Source organism: Convolutriloba macropyga, chromosome 6 (assembly GCF_964194025.1).
Source record: "Convolutriloba macropyga chromosome 6, txConMacr16.3, whole genome shotgun sequence".
NCBI classification, from domain to species: domain Eukaryota; kingdom Metazoa; phylum Xenacoelomorpha; order Acoela; family Convolutidae; genus Convolutriloba; species Convolutriloba macropyga.
In genome coordinates, this window is record NC_134473.1 from 64,266,246 (window position 1) to 64,289,362 (window position 23,117).

Sequence of the window (23,117 nt, forward strand, 5' to 3'; positions counted from 1 at the left end):
TTTTATTTCGTCGTCATGATTTTTGTTACGACCATATGACGTCACAGCCAGTTTTTTTCATTCGTTCATGAAATTTAAACTGAATTGCATGTATGTCGTAATTTTTCGCTCTTAGTGGAGCTAGTTTTTTTTGTTCATGTGCGTCATTAAATTTTTGGTCACACTTAACTTACCTCACTCTCAAAAATGATTTCCTCGATTTGAAATTGACTTTTATTTACTTTAATTCAAAGAGATAAGGTCAAATGGGTGTGTGCCACTCTAACTGAAAATTATCTGAGAGCAGCTAATAGAGGCAGCAAAAACTTATACAGATTTGTAATCAAAATATAACAGATCAGCCTTCAATGAAAAGACGATTTTTTTGGTCTGTCTTTTTTACTGTTTTTTTTAGACCGCCGATCTACGAATCTATTGCGGCTATCTTCTGGCAATCTGCCAGCTATGTTTACAAATTGGAACTGCCAAATAATTTTCTTTTGTTGTGAAAGTTTTGTTCATTCTATATTGTTTGCGCTTTTTTTTAAAGTCGCTTAAGTTCCACATGGTATAAGGAAAAACATAAAAACAAAGGCAAAAAAACATTATTGGGCGAAAGTTACCTAAACATCAATTAAAGAAATTTGGTTCACCTAAAGCTGGGGCCATTTTCTTTTATAATCCGTTCTCACTGACTTTCTTGTTACTCAATACTTCCTTTCTCTAGCCGATTATACGGTGAACAATTAGAGCATCTTGTAAAGCGATGCCAATCTTATTTTAAACAAATTGTGCATTAGGTCGTTCTATCTAACCTTCTAACACAAGACACTAAACAAAATTTGTAAAGATGGAAAAAATGTGTAAAATGAAAAGTAATTAACTGTTAATACCAATTATTTAGTAACAAAAAACCGTTTGGAGATTAAATTGAAAGCATCAGAAGCTTTTGGAGGCACCATAAGACGCTATTGAACAGAGAGTTTAGGAAGATTTCCCAGGAAAGGGATTTTGCTTAATTTCTGTCAATAAAATAACTTTGATCAAAAATCCAAGAGAAAGATTTAATAAGTAATACGAATATTTTCAGGCAATAGAACGAATTTCTGTTTTTTGAAGTTTGAAATTTTTTCTAAAAACTATTGCTTATCGATCTATGAGCCAATGAGTTTTTTAAAGCTTGGAATTAGGTTACTGGATAGTCTCTAGAGACAAAGAAATGATTCTGAAGATATTCATATCACGATTTTTAGCAATATTTTCTGATAATTTGCATTTGATTTCTTTTTTTCTTAAAATTTTGGTCATTTTCGAGTTAATCAACGATCTTCAAGGGCCAATGAATATTTTTCAGATCTTGCAGATATAATACTGGGCCGATTTCAGAAACTAAAATTGATTTTGATCATTTTTTTGAAATAGGTTAAAGGGAAAAATTTTGCCATAGCTTTGAAAGCTTCGAGTTTTAGCAATGAGTATATTTTGTTTAGTTTTGATTCTTTTAATTTCTCAATTTTTTAGTTGATTTTGTTCAGTTGATTTGCTGGTCAGGTAGAGTGCGTCTGAGTTTTTCATTCAATTCGTTGAATTGTATTTCAGGACTTTTCCTGCTAAGTTTTTTTTTAAGATCTGTTCACACATTTTCATGATTTTTGAAGTCAAATTGGAGTAGTGATTTTGGTCACGCCAAAACAGGAAGTAGGGCGAAAAAGCGAGTGTTTTTGGCGTGAAACTTTTTTGCTTTAAATTTAAAGTAGAGTGAGAAAGCCGAGAAAACGGTGTTTGAACAAAATTTCGCTTTCTCGCTAGTGGTTTTTTGTTCACATGCGGCATTTTCACTTTGATTTTTACAGTTTTTTCAGTTTTTTGGATTGGATTTTTTGAATTGTTTTCCCAATCCATTCATAGTCCGCTCTTGGTCTATGTTTCTGTTTAGTCAATGAAAATTCTTTGAATTGTACGTCAGGACTTGTCTTGCTATGTTTTTTATTTCGAGATTTTTGTTACGACCATATGACGTCTCAACCACTTCATATGCTCTTTTTGTTCATTCGTTCATGCAATTTCAACTGAAGTGCGTGTGTGATGTCAGTTCTCACTCTCAGTTGAGCGAGTTTTTTGTTCATTTGTGTGATTAAGTTTTTGTTCACACGTGACTTACCTCACTCTCAAAAATGACTTCCTCACTTTGAAGTTGACTTTTTTTACTTTAATTCAAAGAGATAAGGTCAAATGGGTGTGTGTCACTCTAACTGAAAGTTATCTGAGAGCAGTTAATAGAGGCAGCAAAAACTTATACAGATTAGTAATCAAAATTTAACAGATCAGCCTTCAATGAAAAGACGAAAAGACGTCTGTCTTTTTTACTGTTGTTTAGACCGCCGATCTACGAATCTTTTGCGGCTATCTTCTGGCAATCTGCCAGCTATGTTTACAAATTGGAATTGCGAAATAATTTTCTTTTGTTGTGAAAGTTTTGTTCATTCTATATTGTTTGCGCTTTTTTTAATAGTCGCTTAAGTTCCACATGGTATAAGAAAAAACATAAAAACAAAGGCAAAAATCATTATTGGGACTTAAACATCAATTAAAGAAATTTGGGCCATTTAAAGCTTGGGCCATTCTTTTTTATAATCCGTTCTCACTGACTTTCTTGTTACTCAAGACTTCATTTCTCTAGACTATTATACGGTGAACAATTAGAGCATCTTGTAAAGCTATGCCAATCTTATTTTAAACACATTATGCATTAGGTCGTTCTATCTCAACCTTCTAACACAAAACACAAAACAAAATTTGTAAAGATGAAAAAAATGTGTAAAATGAAAAGTGATTAACTGTTAATACCAATTATTTAGTAACAAAAAAACCGTTTGGAAGTTAAATTTAAGGCATCAGAAGCTTTCGGAGGCATCATAAGACGATATTGAACAGAGAAGTCAGGAAGATTTTCCAGGAAAGGGATTTTGCTTAAGTTCGGTCGATAAAATAACTTTGATCAAAAATCCAAGAGACAGATTTAAAAAGTAAAACGAATATTTTCACCTTGATCTTCCAAAAAAAAAACAAATTGATTTGAACCCAGAACTTACTTAATGAAATAACTGGCAACCAAATCTTGGTTTTGAAGAACTCTCTTTCATAAATCACATTCTAGTATTATGCCAAAATAGCCTTTGTGTTTTTTATTCTTAGAAACTCATCGATAAATTTGATTTGAAACGCGGTAAATCGCCATTATGTAATCTAGGAAAACCAAGAAACCGACTGAGTGATAGCATCTTCGGCTTTATATCAAGTAGTTTATCGATATAGTTTGTTGAAACTGATGCTAGGAACTGAACAGTTTGTGATATTCGTGGCTTCAAAGCCCAATAATTTCTTTGAAAAAAATGGTAAGCTGATAGATATTTTGCTATTCCATTTTTATTCAGAAGGCCATGGTGACAACAACCAATTGTTCAAAAAATACCACTGAATGAACAAATACTTCTTTAATCTTGCAACTGTTTCACGTCAACAGTATATTGATATTGCCAATGTTTGATGAAAGTTTCAAATTTTTTAATGATTTTTTTTATCTTTTCTGTTTTAGCCCCTCCCCCAGCTTAGTGCGTGAATATTATGGATCTATTCTGTTTTGCCCTCAGTGTTTTTCACGCCTCCAGTAACCAATTATATGTTGTTATATACCACGTTACTATGTACGAAAATAGCATGTGCTCCTGGGTGAGGGACGTAAAAAATATGAGCTCACTAAGGTGCTTCAAACAAAATAGATCCCATATTATTTGCACCCCCAGTCCCATCATGACACGTGCTCGGTAACTGGGGGTGCATAACGTACGGGGGGCACAAACAGAAAAGATCCGATATTTCTATGGACAGCAATTAGAATAAAAAGTTTTTTGGTTCGCAAACCAAAAAAAATCCAAAAAAAACGGAGTTTATATTTAAGCAACACGTGAGCACGTGCAGTTTGGAGAGTGTGGCCTGTGTGCAGTGTAGTGAATTTGTTCACAAGGGAATCCTCGCACACCACAAGGACTACCTGTGCACTAAGAGACAGGTATTCTGCAAGTCATGCGGGCACAACTTCATTGCTGACCAGATACAGGTGTAATAACACTTCTCCTTTTAACAGTAAAGGGTTATGCCCCCACCCCCAGCCTAGTGGGCATATAACCTTCACGCCTCCAAGGACGCCTGATAGTTTTTACATAGTAACGTGCTTTATGACAACACAAATTGTAACGGGGGATATAAACATCAAAGTGCAATGTAACAACGAATAAGTTGTAAAGGTGTCATAAAAAACACTGGGGGATAGGTCTGGGGGATAGAGGTACGGTGTGTGGGTGAGGGATATCGAAGCATGTGGAAAAATATTGCAGCTGAGTTTTTAGACCGCGAAACTCGCATTACTTAGCGGTGAGTGCAGTGAATTTAATTAGAATCATCTTCAATTTACAGATCAAACTTGATAGATTCACAAAATTCATTGCTTGTCTTCACCGCATTCTTACACAATGCGTTTTAAAATACTTAAATACTGCTAAAAAAACATTGCTTTATACTTAAACTTAAAATTTTTAAGCTGTTCTTTTTCTGTGAAGAAGAAACAAATCAGGTTTATGTTTATTTTATTTTTTTATTTTATTTTTTTAAATAAAAATTAAAATAAGAACTAAATAAATCATTGTAATAAATAAAGTAAAAAGAAGCAATATTTTTCAATTTTTCCAGCGAACATTGACTCCCTGTAATCGAAACATTCCTTTTGTCTGCAAAAGTAGCACTTTGTTATTATTTTCTACTTATATCAAGCCGTAATTAGTAAAATCGATTAAAGAGGACTCAGATTGAAGTGGGCATTTGTGATCAGACACTTAAAGACACACGGGGATGAGGTGAGTTTTTAACACACCGACGAAATTGCTGGACGAATCTGGATAAAGTTCGATTATGAAGGAGTTAAAGTCTGATCGTGGCTGAAAGTTGTTTAAATGAGTCTGATTATTGAAATTTCTGATCATTAACAAACATTGCTCTTGAAAAAACGCTCTGAAATGAGAGAACTGAATTAAAAACGACGTAAAAACAAATAAAGAAAAAGACAACCCACGTCTTCGGAACCATTAATCTTAAATTATCGAAAAAAAACTTTTTCTGCTTTTTCTTCTTCTCCTTTATTTCTTCAAATTATCTCAAACAACATTAAGAGCGTCTGCCGGAAGCGAAAAAAATCCATTTCCAGAGAAAATGGCTGGCGATTTCAGGTGCCGCCTTCCGTACAATGCGGAAAGCGCTTAAATTTTGTAAAAGTTGTTTCCACAAAACAATTAAAAGCCTTAAAATGAAATAAAAGGATCAAATAAATGTAAAGAGCAGTTACGTTCGGTTGAAAGGGCATTTCATAAATTTTTAATCCATTTAATCCATCTGCAGCTCAATTTTACAATTTAATTTTACCCCCCCCCCCCCCCGCAGAATTCTTCGCGGACCGCGATTCCGCAAACGTATTTTGCGGTGGAAAGCAGTTTTCATTTTTCAACTTCCAGTTTAAATGTGAAAAACACTGACTTGTATTTCTTTCTGGGCACCGCCTTATTTTCCGCAAGGTTTGTAAGTAAAAACTCACTCGCGCACGGGTACAACCCCAAAGCCTAAAAGCATAAGAGCAATGATTGTTCAAAGTCTAACCACGAGCAAAATATTGAAAGTATTCTAATCATAGTTTGCAACACATTCATTTTTTTTCTTTGGGCGTTTTTTCGTTATTATTCAAAGAGCTCAAAAGGTCTGGTCTTCATAGGAAGAGTAAAATTTTTAGTATAGTTTGTTTAAATCGTGAATATCCTAAAAAAATTGAAATTGTCATATTTCTTTATTTTGGCTTCTGTTAATCTAACAGATAGCGAAGATCACAATTTCTACAATGCCCTGAAACGTTATCAGTGGCGAATTTTATCCAAGAAAGCATCATCCTAAACGTAAAAATTTCAATCTGGCAATTAGAATTTTGAATCAGTTTTTACTCTTTTGCTCCTTGCGCATAAGGGCACCTTTTAAAAGCTTTTGCATGATTTGTCCTCTTAGCCCCATATTTAGGGTGCGCATTGAGAGTGAAACTGGCCGACGTATTAATCGGTTCATAACTGGTCAAACGAAGAAAAGCAAGTCACATCAGTTCTTTAATAACCCTGTGTGAAAAAATTTGAGCCAATTATGTATGAATGACGGTTTTCCTATACTAAAAACCAACTAAACTAACCACTGCAATTTTTAAACGCAATAACTCTTGTTTTAAATATAAATACAAATTTGTAATATTTCTGGATACATTTCACATGTGAAAACTACTTTACCATTAAATTTTCACTTGGCTGCATGTTGCCTATTCTTATATATCTACTGCTAATTGTAAATTTGTAAAACTTAATCTTCATGCAACCTTTTAAAAATGTGATAGCTGTTTTTGCATTTGACGCACAAAAAAAACAAACATATGCTCTGACCAAATGCAAACAAAATTGTGCTCACATTTGTTCGTCCAATTTTTTCCTCTCTGTTCTCCGCTTCTTTGTATTCCATTCCCATTACATAGCTTCAAGAAAAACTATATCGAACACGCATAAGAGAACTGAAGTTTGCATCGTTTCAACTTAAATGAAAAACCCATGAACGCTGATAATATTTTGTTGCTCTAAGAATTTTAGTGTTGATAAAAATGCTTTCTTGAGAACGCCATATATTTTGTACACAAATGGCTGAAGGAAAAAATATATTTTAGTTGGTTGGTTGGAGGAGAAACTTAGCGCCTTTTTAAAATTCATTTTTGGCCATTTCGTAAAGACAAAAAAGGTATAGTTAGTGTTTTTTGTCTAGGGCGATCGCATAGTTCTGGATTTTCCAATAAGTTTCCGTGGGCGAACTTGCGGAATTTATTTGGTGCTAATTCGGTTGCTTTTGTGCAACGTTTTCCTGCAACTCTAGGTACTCCGGCATGATTCATTCGTATTTTATTTAACTATATATTGACTTATGATCAACTTCTGTATACCTTAAGGATTCCATTCGAAATGAACGTGTCCTTTTTGAGTAATTTGTACGTTTTTCTGATTTAATTTACGAAAAATGAGTCAGAGTGAGTCTATTGTTTACGTTTTCTTTTTAATTTGAATATTTTTCATGAAAAAATACATGAAGTACAATCCAAATGCATTTTTTGTTCCGACCCCACTTGTGGGGGGGGGGGGGGAGGAACTATATTGTCAAACGGTTTTTTTTTGTTCAGACAATTTTGGCCGATCGATATACTCGACTTAGAGAAATGTGAGTGGTATCAATGAAAAACTCATCCAGCGTAGAATTCGAAACAAAAAAGATGTTGTTCAATTTTGTTTTTTCGAGGAGTTATCGAGGTTTAAAGTTTTATGTGAACACGTGATATTTGCATGATTTTGTTCACTTTTAGCGTAATTTATGTTCAAATTAAGGCTTTTTCTTTAAAAATAAAACTTTAAAATTACATTTCACGCTTCAAAATGAAAAAATTTTGCTTTAGCAATAAACCGATAATAAAAAAGTTAGTTCTGGTCTCACGAGGAAGTTTACTATAAAATAAAACTCCGAGAAATGAAATTTCCGAGCTGTTTTTTTTAAAAAAATTTTTCCTTCTTTTTGTTTTTAGTCACTTAGAGACTAGTCTTTTTTCATATCGATGTTCTGTTAATGACAAAACTTCATTTACGGTCAATTGATACCCATTGGACAAAAAATCCGTCTTCACGGAATCGCTCATGTTTTTTTGTCATCGACTCTGAGTTTTCGAAGTTTTTAATGAAATTTTGATTTACTTTTTGAGATTTGCGAAGTTTTGGGAGTTCTATTATATAGATTCGCTGAAAAATGCAACTGTTTTCCTAATGTGCATTAGATAAACCTATACAGTGCTTTGAGTGGACAGCTAATGGCTGTTAAGACTTTAAAAAACAAATTTGCGAAAGTTTTTTTTGAACAATAACCAATAATAAAATTATTTTTTCATGAACAATAAGTCAGTCTCAAAGATGGCAAGTCCTCCTGTCTTATATCTCAACGAAACTTAATTTGATAACTATTGGTTTTATGACTTCCATAGCACGAGTTTTCATAAATGAAAAAAAAATCAGATCTTTTATGTACTTTGGGGCTTTTTGAAATCTTATCTCATTATCCTAATTTTGATAGTTCCCATTGGCTTGGAAAAGACATCCAATGGATCATAGATAAAGTTTTCAGAGAAAAGATTATGGTTTAAATGGCTTCGAATTTTTCTTCTCGCAGTTCTGCCTATTTTTTGGTTTTTGACAGAATTTGTTGTTGTTTTCATAATCATATAACTTATTGTGAGGTCTTTTTGATGACATATTGATGACAACCCTCCTTGTCTTCCCATCGAGGCATAACGTGGTGTAGTTTTTGCTGTTCGTTGAAAGCTCTTGAATTTAATGGCTGTTGAGATTTTTTTAAAAAATTTTTAAGTCTGTTGAGACTTTAAAAATTATTTTCAGAGCCTGAACAGCCCTTAATTTTAAAGGCTGTTGAGACTTTAAAATTAATTTTTATCAATATTTTTTTTTTTAAAAAAGCCAACAAAATTAATCAGTTAAGCTGCTTTATCTGCTAACTATTGCTTTTATTACTTCGATACCACGAGTTCTCATTATTTTTTTTAAAAATTCGTTTTTTTTGTAACTTTGGTTCCTTTGGAAATTTTATCGAAATATGTCAACGCTGATACTTCTTATTGGCATAAAGAACGCTTCCAATGGATTATAGATAAATTTTTCTGAGAAACGCGTGGGGTTTAAATGGCTTTGACATTTTCGTTTCGTACTTTTCTACTGAAGTTCTGGTTCTTGATTAAATTTGTTGTTGTTTCAATGATCATCAGACTTGTTGTGTTATCTTTTCGATGACTTATGATAAACAAAGATCCTTGTTATTTCATTGAGGCATAGCTTTGCGTATTTTCTTTCTTCCATTCTAAGCTATTGAATTTAATTACATTGATAAAAAAGGGTTTTCTCCAAAACTTATTAAATTTGTTCATCATTGTTGATTTCTTCAAGTCATATTGTTAAAAAAAAGAAGAACTTCTTTGCTGTTATAAAACTATACGAGATTGGAAAGTTTTTCAACAATTCTTTATTTTTTTATTCGTCTGGATACTTTTCGCTCAATGTTTTTTTTATTTTTCTGTTTTTTGGCTTTTTTTCTTCATGTAATCGTAAAATTCTAACTTGTCTCACAGGATTTTAAATAAGGATTAAAGGAATGATGTTTCAGTGATGTTTCAAAGCAGTCAGTTTATATCGAACAGTATTACAGTTTATGATATTGTTTGTTTTCAAATTTTTTTTTTCACTTCTCAAATTTTGTTCTTTTCGTTAACTTGTAACTTATTCTCATCATTGAGAGGTTCCACCCAATTCGTTGTAATTCAAAAAATACTCTTCAATTGATATCATGTCTTAACTGATGTTTTGTTTTTGGACGATATGTGTTTTCAAAAAAATTTTCTGAGTTGTCAATATTTATGTTTCTTTTTCTCTTCTTTTATAGCACATTTGCTTACTTTTTTTGTTTTTGCCTATTTCTGATCTTTTGAGCTCTGTAATGAGGCATGATATTTTGTAATTCATTTAGAAATTCTGTTGTGTAACGATTTTTTAAACTCAAATATCTATTTTTAATTATCTCATCATTAGGTTTTGCAATTAAGTCAAAAATGTAGATGAGCTCGGGTCGGAACATCTTGTGCTAACGCACATTAACGAGCATCCTTGTTTTTTGAAAACTGCCAATAAGACAAGACTTTTTCGAGATGATAAGAAGTTTTTGAGAAAACAACAATTGTCGGTTATTTTTGCACTAATGGCTATATTATAATAATAAATTGTTCATTTTCTGTTATCGAGCAACACAAAAGAAGTTTATTTTACTGTGCACAAAATATATGTACAATGAAGTTCAACAGAAAAAGAGCACACCATTAGATCATCAGTTGATCCGTTTTCAGGTGCCTCACAATATAGGAATATCAAAGAACTGTTGATTAAGAACCGAAAGAAAATTACTATAGTAATTGAACTAAATCATGGTTGGTTAAAACAAAAAAAATTTTAAAAAAATATAAATAAACCGATAATTGAGTGCAGGGGGCTACAATTAGACGTACTCAAAAAAATAACTTGAGAAGTCCTGGTTGTCAATTATGTAATTTCTTAAAAACATATGGCAAAAATGTTTTAATTTTTGATTTGTCATTTTTAAAACCGTATTTACAAAGGAAGGTTCCAGAAAAACCATCAAATTCAACATTTTTCGGACCTTAAACCTCAATCGGTTTGTCACATTTTTTCGATCACCGCAATCAAGACACATTGTTGTTTTTCTTCTTTTTTTACTCTGTTTAATTCGTTATCATTCAAGTAAGATTTGACGTGACTAAGAACACATTCGTCTCTTAGCATTTTTATTAACAGTTTAAGTACTTCGTACAAGTGTAGTTCTTTTGCTAAAAACAGGTTAAATTTTCTCCTTAGATCACTCACTGAGTTGAACTTATTTTTATTGAAAATTATCCTTATGAGTTTTTTTAATTTTGAGTCTATCAATGAAATATCTGACAAAACAGAATTTCCATAAATCAGTATACCATATTGCACTACCGGCTGAACATAAATTTTAAAAACCTGAATCATTTGACTTTAACAAGGAAATTTTCTCAGTCTATAGAACAGTCCAATGAACTTTATTAATTTTTGGTTAACCACATCAATATGATTTTTGAAAGACAATTTATTATCTATTGTTATTCCAAGATAACGTATTGAGTCAACGTTTTCAATTCTCTTTTTATCGATGTTAATCTGTTCTTGTTTTGAGTAAGTTTTAATTTTCCCAAAAAACATTGATTTTGTTTTTTCAGTATTGATTGTCAATTTATTATTAGTTAACCACTGATTACATTTTTGTAATTGAGTTTTGTGTTTCATCACAACCTCTTCGGCGGCTGAGGTTTCAATAACTGTGTCATCTGCAAAAAGTATGATATTAGATTAGAGATTAGTTAAATTGTCAACATCTTGCGTATTGCTCAAATCATTCACGTATATTATGAAAAGCAGAGGACCGAGAACCGATCCCTGGGGAACTCCAATATCAACAAAAGCAGTACTTGAAACAACTTCTGCAATTTGAACAAACTGAGAGCGGTTAGTTAGGTATGATTTAAGTATATTGAAAACATGACCTCTCAAACCAATATTACAACATTTGTCTAATAGTATTGTATGGTCTACCGTATCAAAAGCTTTTTTGAGATCCAGGAATGTGCAAACAGACATAACGGATTTCTCAGATAATTTTTGTCGCAAGAGTTCAATCAGAAACAAAACAGCGTCAACTGTACTTCTTTTGGCCCTGAAACCAAACTGGGAGCTTGTGAGCAGATTAAATTTCATTAAAAAAAAGATAATTCTTCCCTGAAGCAATTTCTCGAAGATCTTTGCTATCGTTGGTAATAAGGAAATAGGCCTAAAATTTGATGGTATACTCTTATCTCCAGATTTTTGAATTGGGAAAACCTTTGCAATTTTAAGACAATCAGGGAACACGCCAAGATTGAAACATTCATTGAACCATTTTGAGAGAAAAGGACTCAGGACATTAGAAAATTTCTTGATGCAGTAGTAATTGAGGTCATAACAGTCCTCACTGTACTTATTCGGAGCATTATTAATGATATCAAAAACTTCCTTGTCTGTAATATCGGCAAGAAACATAGATTGTTCTGCTTTATCGGTTGTTTTTAGAAACAATTTCGTTGGTAAATGTGCGTTCATTTTCCTTTCGATTGATGTAAAAAAAATCATTTAAATGGTTGACTTCATCTTGAGATGGTATTTTTCCACGATTTTCAATTTTTTTGCCTGTTATGTCACCATAAACTTTAAAAAGTTTCGGTTTGTGTTTGCTGCACCTTTTTCAATTTGATTTTGATAAAAAGTCTTCAATTTGTTTTTTATCAAAGTTTTTACCTTCCTGCACTGTTGTTTGTATTCGTTATTGGCCGATATTGATTGAGCTTTGAGTGCATTCTTCCACAACCTTTTTTTCTTTGCGGCAGCGTTTTTGACTTCGTTGTCAATCCAGATCTTTTGCACATGTTTTCTTGTTGTCTTAGGTAAATAGTGATCTAATGCTTCTTGCACAGTTCTTTGTGAACATTTGAATTTATCATTAATTTCTTTTTCGGTAGAATCAATTTGTTTTAATCGCTGCCACAGATCGAAACTAATTTTTTCCTGAAGAAGAGGATTTTTCGAAACTAATTTTTTCCTGAAGAAGAGGATTTTCAAGTTTTTTCCCAATTTCTCGATTGAAAAAAAATATTTTCTGTTTCTAAGTTGGTTTTATTCTTTAATTTAAGTAAAAGTGAATAGTGATCAGTTATTTTTGTTCTTTGGCTGGTAACCTCTGATTCAAAATTTGTAAAGAACAGGTCAATATAAGAACTTGAATTTTTTGTTTCGCGTGTAATGAGGTTCTCACTTACCAATTTTAGGTCAAATGTTTGGGTCAATTCCCTTAAATATGATTGTTTGTTCCCTTTAGATAAAAAATTTACATTAAAGTCACCGCACAGCTCATGCAGGCTTTGCGGATCGCTAATATGTTGTTCCAAGTAGGTGCTAAGAACGTCAAAAGTAGCAATCGTGGTGGCATTAGGTGGTATATAAACACAAGTCATTGATAACTTTTTCGTTCCAATACTTAAGTAAACACTAACCGCTTGTATATTATTCAGGTTTAGAGACCCGCGTATTTTAACATTAAATTTATTTTGTACAAAAATTGCAACACCTCCACCTCTTTTTTCCCTATTGCTTGTAACCAGTTTATCATAACCATCTATGTGAAAAATATTTGATGAGAACTTATCTTTAAGCCAAGTCTCTGTTAGGCAGATTGCTATAGGTTTTTCTTTCAGAGACGCAATTTCCAAAGTGAGTTCATCAAAGTTTTTTGTTAGTGAACGTATGTTCTGTAGCATGATAACCTGCTTGGTTTCGCCCAGTAACATTTTGTCTATGACGACCATGACAGAATAGTTCAACTACACAATCTGAGCAATCAACGTTGACTAATGAAATCATTAGCAATTTGAGATAAAAAAATAATAAAAAAAAATGTATTTGAAAAAAAAAATTAAAAAGAAATTCATGTTTTGTTTTCAAGCATTTTGAAAAATTTGAAGCAAAGAATGTTGAAATTTAACTTAGAGGACGTCCAGTGACATTTTTACCTTCTTTTTTTCATTTTTTAAAAGAAAAAATTGCACTCCTTTATGTAAGAATGACTTTGATCACTGGGTGAAAGTTTGTTTATTTTAGGTGCTATCTTTAATATGCAGTATAAATAATAATCTTCCGCGGAAATCACAGAACTTTTTTTCATCTCAATACTCTTGTTTCAGACTAGATAACTGCGGAAATCACAGTCAGCTTGAAACTTGCTCGCGGAAATCACGAGCAGAGTATCAAAATGAATTTTTTTCTTTCTTTTTTTTTTTCTTGTTTATGTTATACTTCTTCCCCCATTTTGTTTCTTCATGAAGCAATGTTTCAAAAAAAACAAGAAAAACTTAAGAAGGAACGATTCACCAAATATAGTGCATTTCCCCCTATTATTTTGTTGGCAGGAAACAGCTCTCAGTTATTCCCAATACATCAACGAAATATAACATTTGTTTTAACAATGATTTTAACAAGTTAGCAAGTAAATACGAAACAAAAAAAATAAATGAGTTCATGTTCAAATATCAGTTTTATTCTAGTCTTGCGCCAGACCATTTCTTTTTAGTTTTGCGATTGTTTGTTTTGTTTCTTTGCAGCAGGGCAAAATTCGTCTTCGTCGTCACAATTGTTTTTTTTTCGTTTGATAACGTTAAGATTATCTAACTCGTCAATTTCCGTAACTCTGACAAATTCGTTTTTTCCTCTACCATTGTCTACTAACACTGAAACCACGCAGTTGTTTGTGCTGGTTATTAAGTCGCGTCGTTTAGCTTCGGCATTGATAGCTGCCTCGCATTCCGGTAAGGGCTCGTTCAAATAGATATTTTTGCTATTTGTTTGATTTTCTTTGTTTCTCAGTGCTCTGCGTTTTTTGTAGATCATTGTTTTGTCCTCAAAATACAGAAACTTGCATATGACAGTCGGCATTATGTTGTTAACAGTACTTGGCACAACATGGCATGCTTTAATAGCATCGTATTGAATTTTCACACCCAGATAATTTTGAAAAAATTTGAGCGTTTCGCTGGTAACGTTCTGAACCCTGTTAGCATCGAAGGGAGGGTTAACTATCAGTAAACTGTCCTTCCTAGAGTACCTCTCCTGTGCACGTAAGCGATTATTTATGTTTTGCTGTTGGTTTTTTAAATTAGCAATAATTTTTTCTTGTTGTCCGACTCGGATTTTTAGATCCCTAACTTCATTGGACAGACTTCTTACCTCTTCTTCGGCATTACTAACGACATTTGCAGAACCTGCAGAAGGACTCGTTCCAGAGCACTCCATTACACAACTCGATCCAGTACACAACTCACAGTATAAGAAACTAAGTAATATAATGATAAGTGAAAAAAAACTCAAAGTAAATTTGAAATAAGCTCAATTGTCAAGTCAAAAATCAATCTCGGATGAAACTGAGAATGCGCAGTTTAGAACGTTTCAAAAAGTCATTCTTCTAAAGGTCAACCGACTGTTCACTTCGAACTCTTTTCTCGTGCTTCGTACTTCATGCTCTCGTGCTTTATATTCATACTTTTTAAAAAATTTGATCTTGTTTTTGTTTAAATTCTCTTCTTGTATTTTTTTACTTTTGACAGAAGTTAACAGTAGCCTATTGAGATTACCTATAATAGTTTCAACCCTCGCTACAGTTTCTGCTGGAACATTTGAAAAATCATAGATTGCAATTGGCTTAATTTTAATTTCGGTTCAACTTCACAAAGTAACTGGATTGTTGAAGCAAAGTTTTCACAAGTTCGGGATTTTTCTTTCAAAATGTTATAATTTATCAACAAAGCAATCGTTTTGGAGTCAATTTAAACTCATTTATTTTTTATAACCTCAAATTTAATCCTGTGAAGTGATAGCAAACTTTTTGAACAGTGTTATCGAGATTTTATTTTGTAGCGACGCAAAGAAAAACGAAAGCCAATGAAAAACAAATTAAAGGCATAAACTCCAATTGAACTTTGTTTTTAAAAAGTGATGTATATGAGAGAGAAAGTCAGTTCAGCGTGAAAACAGATATACTTTTTCTTATTTGAGGTGAAGGGGTGAATTTCTTAAATTAATGTCACTTCAATTTCATGAACAGTAACCTAGACATTTTGGTAATTGTCTTATCGATAGTTTGCTCTTTTTTGTGTGTTTTTTTATCAACAAACTCAGCCTTCTATGTTTGAGGATAGCAAAATGAAAAATTCTGAAAGATTATAAAAAACTCCCGAACATTGAGTTATGTCAATAGAGCATTAGTTTTAAAATTTAATGCGAATTTTTAGTGGTAATTGCAAATGATGAAGACTAGTTTACCTCAAACTGTTTGATAATAATTTGTAATAGAAAATTCAATTGTCATGATGAAGCTGCTTTATTCAAAAACAAATGATTCATAATTTTACCACGTAAGCAAATACTTTTTCTGTTGAGTTTTTAATGCAGAACTTATTTTGCAATCACGAAAACCTTATTTTCCAACATATAAAAGTCTTTGGGACTTCAGAAAGTGTACCCTAAAATTAAAAAGATAGCAGTTTACTTTTTAAAGAGTGAAATAGCAGCCATTTTGTTTTTTTTACAATTTTGAAAAAATTGTGCACTTAATTTCAGAACCAGAAAAACCGTTTTTTGTGTTTAACATTTTAGATTACTTAATGCTCATCAGTCAGCAGCAATTTGGAAATGTAATTATTAATCATCAAGCGGGTTGGCTGCGTTGTCCTGTTTCACTGACAAAACTGATCAATTGGATGTTTGTATGCAACATCAAATAAGAGACCAATAAACTCATGGTGAATTCAATAAGCATTATTTAAAAACTGGGTTGAATTTTTGGTGCATTTCCGCATTTGGTTTCTTCAATGCTAAAAATGCCGAAATTAAATTATCTATATCCAGAAAATCGGTGTCCCGCTTTTTCATTTAACTATTTTTATCTCCCTGCCATTTAAACCCTTTATCATCTAACCCCCCTATCCATTAATCCGTCTATAATTTCACCCCATTTTTAACTTTTATATAATCAAAATTCTAAATTAATCAAATGGCCATTGCCTCAGCGGAACATTGGACTTGATCTAAAACCATCGCAACCGAACTTGGGATCAAGATATCGGCTTAATTATGACAGCTAAATTGTGGGTTGAATGATAGATGGGTAAATTGATATGCGGTTCAAATATGCTGGGATAAAGTAATCGTTGTGAAAAAATAGAACCCTACAATTTCCATAAATCTTCTTTAAATAACTTTTTTTAAAATGCAGGAGCTTTTGATTAATTCTTCGCTTCAAGAATTCCAATTTTTTTTGTTCAGAGAAAGAAAAATAAGCTTTTTTCTGCGATTATTTTAACTTCTTGTAATGTCTTCTATCTACGATTCAAAAACCATTTTATAACATTGAACTTTTTAATAATAACGGTCAGCTAAAAGTCCAATTCATCAAAAATTATGTGGATCATAGAACAAACAGCTCTGCCATCGCAAAATTGTGCAACGCTGCCCAAGATGTAATTTTGCAAAATTCAGTTAACCTATTGCGCGCGGAGTGATATTCCAATTTCGTCAATAAATGTGTTATTGTTTTTGTTTTTTTTTGGAAAAATTGTGTTTTGGTCGAAGTTTACTCTATAAATGACAGTTTATTCAGAAAAGAAATACTTTTGATTACAGATAGATTACAGAGAGATTACATTAAGTTCTGTTAGAGACCCCAAGGTACCATTTCTTTGCTTATTAAAACTTCGAGGCAGAGAGCTCAGTTTGAAACATTGAACTTAGACTTACAGAAGTAAACGTCTAAACTTTGTGTCTTAATTTAGGACACTAAGTTTAGGGGAAAAAACTAGACTTAAATGGAAGTCTAACTTTTGAAGCTTGAACCAAACCGCTACCAATACCCTGACCGGTTCACTATCGGACACGGAGACGTTTGGTTTATCTCAACTTCTGTATTTTTTAAGAAGAAAACTTCAGAATTATCTTAACTTCAATTTCAAATGGATATCAACATTTTCGTACCTTTTGGTTCTCTAAATACGTTAGAATAATATCTTAATCCCTCTTGTGCCTCGTGCCCAACACTTGGGCGCAACGCAAGCGCTCTCGTATTAGTACTCTAAATTACTCAGGTGACCCAGGTTTTGTTCTGACATATCCAGAGCATTTCGGTTTACAAGACAATATCTTGGTGTGAAGGGTGGTTCTTAATATTAAACGTTCCACCCCCCCCCCCCCCCACAACCCATTCAACCCCTCACTCACCCTTTACCATTACCCCCAACACTCCCACGTCCACCCTCATCCACCAGGCGATCTGAACCCATTTTTCGTTCAGTCATCCCAAACCTACTCCCCTCTCCATCACTTAGCATTTGACCTCCTCCCCCAACGCTTGAATTCCCCACCCCTCACTCCGCTCACCCCCCCTAATTCTAACGTCCCTATGCCCCAGTTGGCTACTACATAAGCAACCGCTCGCCGATTGTTTCAGAGCAATTCGCCCGACGTTAGTTTTTTTATGTTTAAACTGGAAACCATTGACAAATAATGTGAAAAATTTAAACTGCCGAGTTTTAAATTAAAACAGTTTAATATTTGATTCTACCCCTGCGATTCAGTGTATTATGAAAAATGTACGTTTGCTTTTTTTCTAATTTCACGAGGGACAAAAAAGAATACGGATTTCCGAAATTTTTATTTTTGGCTTCTGAAATTAAATTCACCAGCATTCATTTTCATTGCGCAATCTATATCATGCTGCGATCTATATTTAATTTATTCCAACGTTGTGACACAGTTTATGAACTTTGTTTTTCTTTGTATCCTAGCTTTTATTGTTGTTTTTATGGCTATTAATAGCCAGGCACAGTGAGATTGCATTGAATTGATTTTCCAAGTTCGCATATTGGTTATTTTTTTAAATTATTTTTGTCAGTGTTTCCGTAATATGGTTACAATCTGATTTGTCTGGATTTTACTCCCGTCATATTTTGTCTGGAAATTAGTCAGGTCAAATTTTCCCTATATCATTTGCATATTTATTAACTTTCAATTGTTTGTGTTGAAAAAAGTGAAAAAAAAATAGTTAAGAATCAGATGCAGAATACGAAATTCGTTGATTTATCTTTATTTATTTGGATAAGTAAACAGAATATATTCTTTGACAGCGCGGTTTTTTTCTGTTCATATGATGGGCTGTGTATATAGTTTGCATTACGATATTTTTATATTTTTATTTCTCTCTTTTTCGTCTTCTGACACTTTTTCACGTGAAAAGCGCATTTTTGAACAAGAAATGGGTAAGAAATATTTCCGCATTAGCTTTTATTCAGCATCAATTGTGACTGAATAAACAAGAATTTGTTCAAATATTTGTAGCTTGCCATTTTTATGGTTTTTTTTCACAAACATGAACAGAAAAGTATATTTTGTATGCAGGCATCTATGCCCGTTTATAGAGGCTAAAAATAGAAAGACATCTTTTTTGTTAAAATAAAAACCAAAAGATTATCGCATGAAAACACAAAAAAAGACAATTCGAAAGCTTTTCAATGAGAGTTTTTTAAGAGTTTTGTGTGTGTGTGTGTGTGTGTGTGTGTGTGTATGTATGTATGTATGTATGTATGTATGTATGTATGTATGTATGTATGTATGGTGTGTGTGTGTGTGTGTGTGTGTGTGTGTGCGTGTGTGGTGCTGGTGGTGGTTGGGAGGGTGGGGGGTGGGGGGTGTTTGCGAATGAATAATATTACACAAAGGTAGGGAAAAAAACGAGGGCATAAAAATCAGGTCATAGCGCCAATGGTTGTAAAAGTAGTCTTAAGTTTATTGATACAACAATGCGGTTCTAATTATTTTAATTCGAATTTTACGAATTTAGATGTTTATAATTTAACATGCTAACACTATTTTCCTCAAATTCATTGCCATGCAGTTACTGTTTAATGATTCTTGAAATTTCACTTCAATTTGAACGCGTTATTTTCAGTCGGTTTATTCTTATAGCCAAAACAGAGACAAAGGTTTCCCAAACAGAACCAACTGTTTAAAAGCAACACTCAAAACGTCAGTTAAGTTGTTTCAACAATCTTCAGTTTGTTTCTGCGCCCGCTGCGATTAGTTATCAAAACAAGTTGCCCGCTTTGTTTGCGTGATTCGATAAATCAAGTATTTCTGTTTACATTTCAATTTGGTCACAAAAATTAATTCAAAAGCTTTGCCATTTTTTTGCGGTTACCGTTTGACTTCAAACTTTTAGCTTGTTATACTAAGAAATCTAAATAGATTAATCTTGGTTGAAAATTAAGTTGATTAATTTAAAAAGTTTCTGTTCTTTTACTTACGTACAGGCAACTCTAACTTAAAATTAATTAAACTCTGGAAGAAATTGAACGGGATTCGGTCAAAATTTTGCATAACTTCAATTTTTTGAGAAATAAAGTACGAAAATTTTTTCATTCACAGATAAATTATAAAATTCTATCCAATATTTTCTGAGCATTATTTCAGAAGTACTTCCAGAAAGGTCAAAATTTTAGGTGAGTTTTCAGTACAAAAAAATGACAGCGCAAAGATTTTTCAAAACATAGCTGGCTGATTCGAAAACGATCTTCCTCATTTTACCGCGCAAATTGTTTTTTTTTCTTGAGAGAAAAATAATTTTAAATCATGTTTAAATTTGTTTAAAACGATGCAACGTGACTAGCCAAAGGTTCATTGCATCAGCATTATTGAGACTGTAAAAAGTACAACAAGTTAGAGTCCTTGAAACAGGAATACTAAATTGAAACTTTCAGGGAAAAATTCTTGGTGATTGTGAAAATGTCTTTTTTAGCTCTTTGATGGTGCATCACAGAATCTAGGGTTCAATAGCCGCACTCATATCTGAGAAAACCATTTTTTGTTTTTGTTTATTTTAGCTATGCCAATTCGGTTTATATTGCTATCATTGAAGAATACTGATTTTGACTGAAAACGTATTCTGACAAATTATTCAATGTTAATTTATATTTTCAGGTGGCTAACTATCTCGTTGACAACATTTTTGAACATAATTATTTTTTTACCAAACTAGAGTCATTGAAGAAGAATGTCTAAATTTTGTTTGGGAGAAAATGTGAAAACCAAGGTAATTCGCTGTAGATTCACATTTAGAGTATAATTGTAACCTAGAAATTCCAAAAGACTTTGCGAAATAAAGTATTTTATGTTGTATCTTATAGAAGAATATGATAAAAGTTTTTTTCAAAATCTTGTGCACTTTTTCTTCACATAGTTTCAATACACTGTCTATGCGCTCACTTCCTCCACTTTTCATGGAAGCGTTTTTTAAATAGAATTTTTATCAACAAAACGTAATCAGGCTTAAACTGAATGAACAAACATTTGTCTACTTCAAAAAACAATTTAACGGCACAAAGTGATTTTTTTTCACGTTTTCTTTCTGAGATGTTGTTTTTGAAAAGAACTTGCATTGAGACAGAAAAACGGTCAAAATGATAATAATTTGAACTCAAGTGATAAAGATAGCAGACATTTTGCATTGTTTAAGTAAACAAATTTGTGTTCCTTTCCCATTTACGGATAGCTTACCCAAGGGAATTCTTCTTCGTTTTTAGTTTTTTTTTCTGAATAACTTGTTATTTGGAATTATTTTTTGTCCATTTGTTGGGATTAATTTCTGAGCAAAATTAAATCAAAAATTTTCAGCAATAGACCATGACCACAACCAGCTAAACGATTCCTGTGAGTTTTTTCCCTAAATTTGAAATAAAAATTGAATAAGGAGATTTGTCAAAATTTTGTCTTTTTCTGTAATTTTTATATTTATATCGCATATCTAAAAAGACATTATTTCTGTCCACAGCGAGCTATAACCTTCAGCAAACAATGCGGATTAAACAGGTCAGAACACGATGAACTAAATTGCATCACCGATCGTTTCTGTGTTTGCTTAAGATTTCATCAACAAAATCCGGTCACGACAACTGGAAACAGCCTGAGTATCATGTTACACAGCTGACATTTTTCTGTAATTTTCTTGAAAAGTTCGCAGACGCATGCACATTCTATGGTGCTTTAGTCAGACTTAATTTTTTAAGTTGATTTGTGGAACAACCGGTAGCTGCATTTCGTACAAAAATTCCCAATTTCACCGCAATCACCGCTAAAAGTTGCTGCATGGTGCTTTGCGGTTGAAAGTTTTTTTCATCGTAAGTCGCGGCGATTCTTTGTTCCAACCCCACTTGTGGGGGGGGGGATGGGGGGGAGTTGCTATATACTCAAATGGGTTTTTTTGTTCAGTCAATTTTGGCCGATCGATATATTCATCGCAGAGAAATGTGAGTGGCATCATTAAAAAGCTGGTCCAGCGTAGAATTCAAAATTTAAAAGATTTTTTGATTTTCGTTTTTGTCGAGGAGTCATCGAGGATTGAAGTTTTGTGTGAACACGGGACATTTGATCACTTTTATTGTGATTTTTCTTCAAATAAAGATATTTTCTATAAAAATAGGATTTCAAACTTAAATATCTTGCCAAAAAATGAACCAATTTCGTGTTTCTAATAGGCTAAAAGCGATAAAAAAGATTGATCACTTATTGTCACTTATTGTCTGATGTCTTATTGATCACTTATGCATGGCAAACATCCCCATACTCCTATTGAAGCTTATTTGAGCGTATTTATTGACTTTTGTTGAAATTTATTGAGTTTAATGGCTGTTAAGAATTTAAAAATAATTTTTCGAAAAATTTTTTGAACATTAACCAATCTTTAAATTTTTGTGAACTGTTAGTCAATCCCAGTATTGACAGAACCCACTTGCTTCTAGCTAAAACTAAAGTAATTTTTGTCGGCGGTTTTATCTTCTAACTAATGATTATATGACTTCAATAAGACAAGAATTCAAAATTTTAAAAAAGAAATCGATATTTTCGTATTATTCGTTACTTTTGAAGTCCTATCACATTATCCAAATATTATACTTATTATCCAAATAATATTCTAGTCCCATTGGCTCAGAATGGACTTTCAGGGGATCACAGATAAAGGTTTCAGAGAAAGCTATTGGTTTAAATGGCTTCGAAAAGTCAAATTTGGAAAATAAGTTTTTCGAATTCTTTTTTGAAAATTAACTGATCCTAAATTTTTTTCGTGGACTGTTACTCAGTCAGAGTACTTGCATGATCCATTTCTACTTCTAGTGCAGCCAAATTTAATCTGGTTAGCGTTTTCATCTTCTCCCTATTAGTTTTAGAACTTCAATGCTACTAGTTTTCATATATTTTTTTAAACTTTCGGTTACTTTTTCTTGTTTTTGGATCCTTTTGAAATCTTATCCTAATACTGATGGTTCCCATTAGTTTAGGGAAGACGTTCAACGGATCATATATAAAGTTTTCAGAGAAGAACTTATGATTTAAATTGCTTCGACACTTTCATCTGGCACATTTCTGGTTTTGGTTTAGTGAATTTTTGGTTGTTGCCTGTCTTTGTTCCTCTTTTCATCTTCAATAACTTGTTGTAAGATCCTATTGACCAAATATGATTGCCAAACAAACTTGTTGTCCCATGGAGGCATAATTTAGCGTATTTAATGGATTTCGTTGAAAGCTCTTGAAATTATTGGCGTTGACACTACGAGTTTTTTCAAAAATTTCATGGTTCTAATGTATTTGTTCATATTTGATTTTTTGAAACTGTATTGATTAAAAAAAGCAATCCCGTTGCTGTTAAAAATTAATTGAACATGTAAAAGTTTTTAGTGAAAAGTTTATTCTCTAATGCCT

The 23,117-nt window shown here is 32.6% G+C and overlaps 1 protein-coding gene across 9 annotated transcripts in view; it reads left to right on the plus strand.

Moving 5' to 3' along the window:
* LOC142341862 (TNF receptor-associated factor 4-like) overlaps positions 1-23,117 on the plus strand; it is an 80,230-nt gene that overhangs the window by 30,874 nt on the left and 26,239 nt on the right. For 6 of the 9 annotated variants that reach the window (XM_075393136.1, XM_075393135.1, XM_075393134.1 and 3 more), the window contains one exon: positions 3,938-4,096. The exons of 2 other annotated variants lie outside the window; for them this stretch is intronic. In XM_075393136.1, coding sequence (XP_075249251.1) covers positions 3,938-4,096 — 159 coding nt within the window. The remainder of the gene's footprint in view (positions 1-3,937; positions 4,097-23,117) is intronic. One more of the 9 variants, XM_075393132.1, reaches the window with a different exon arrangement.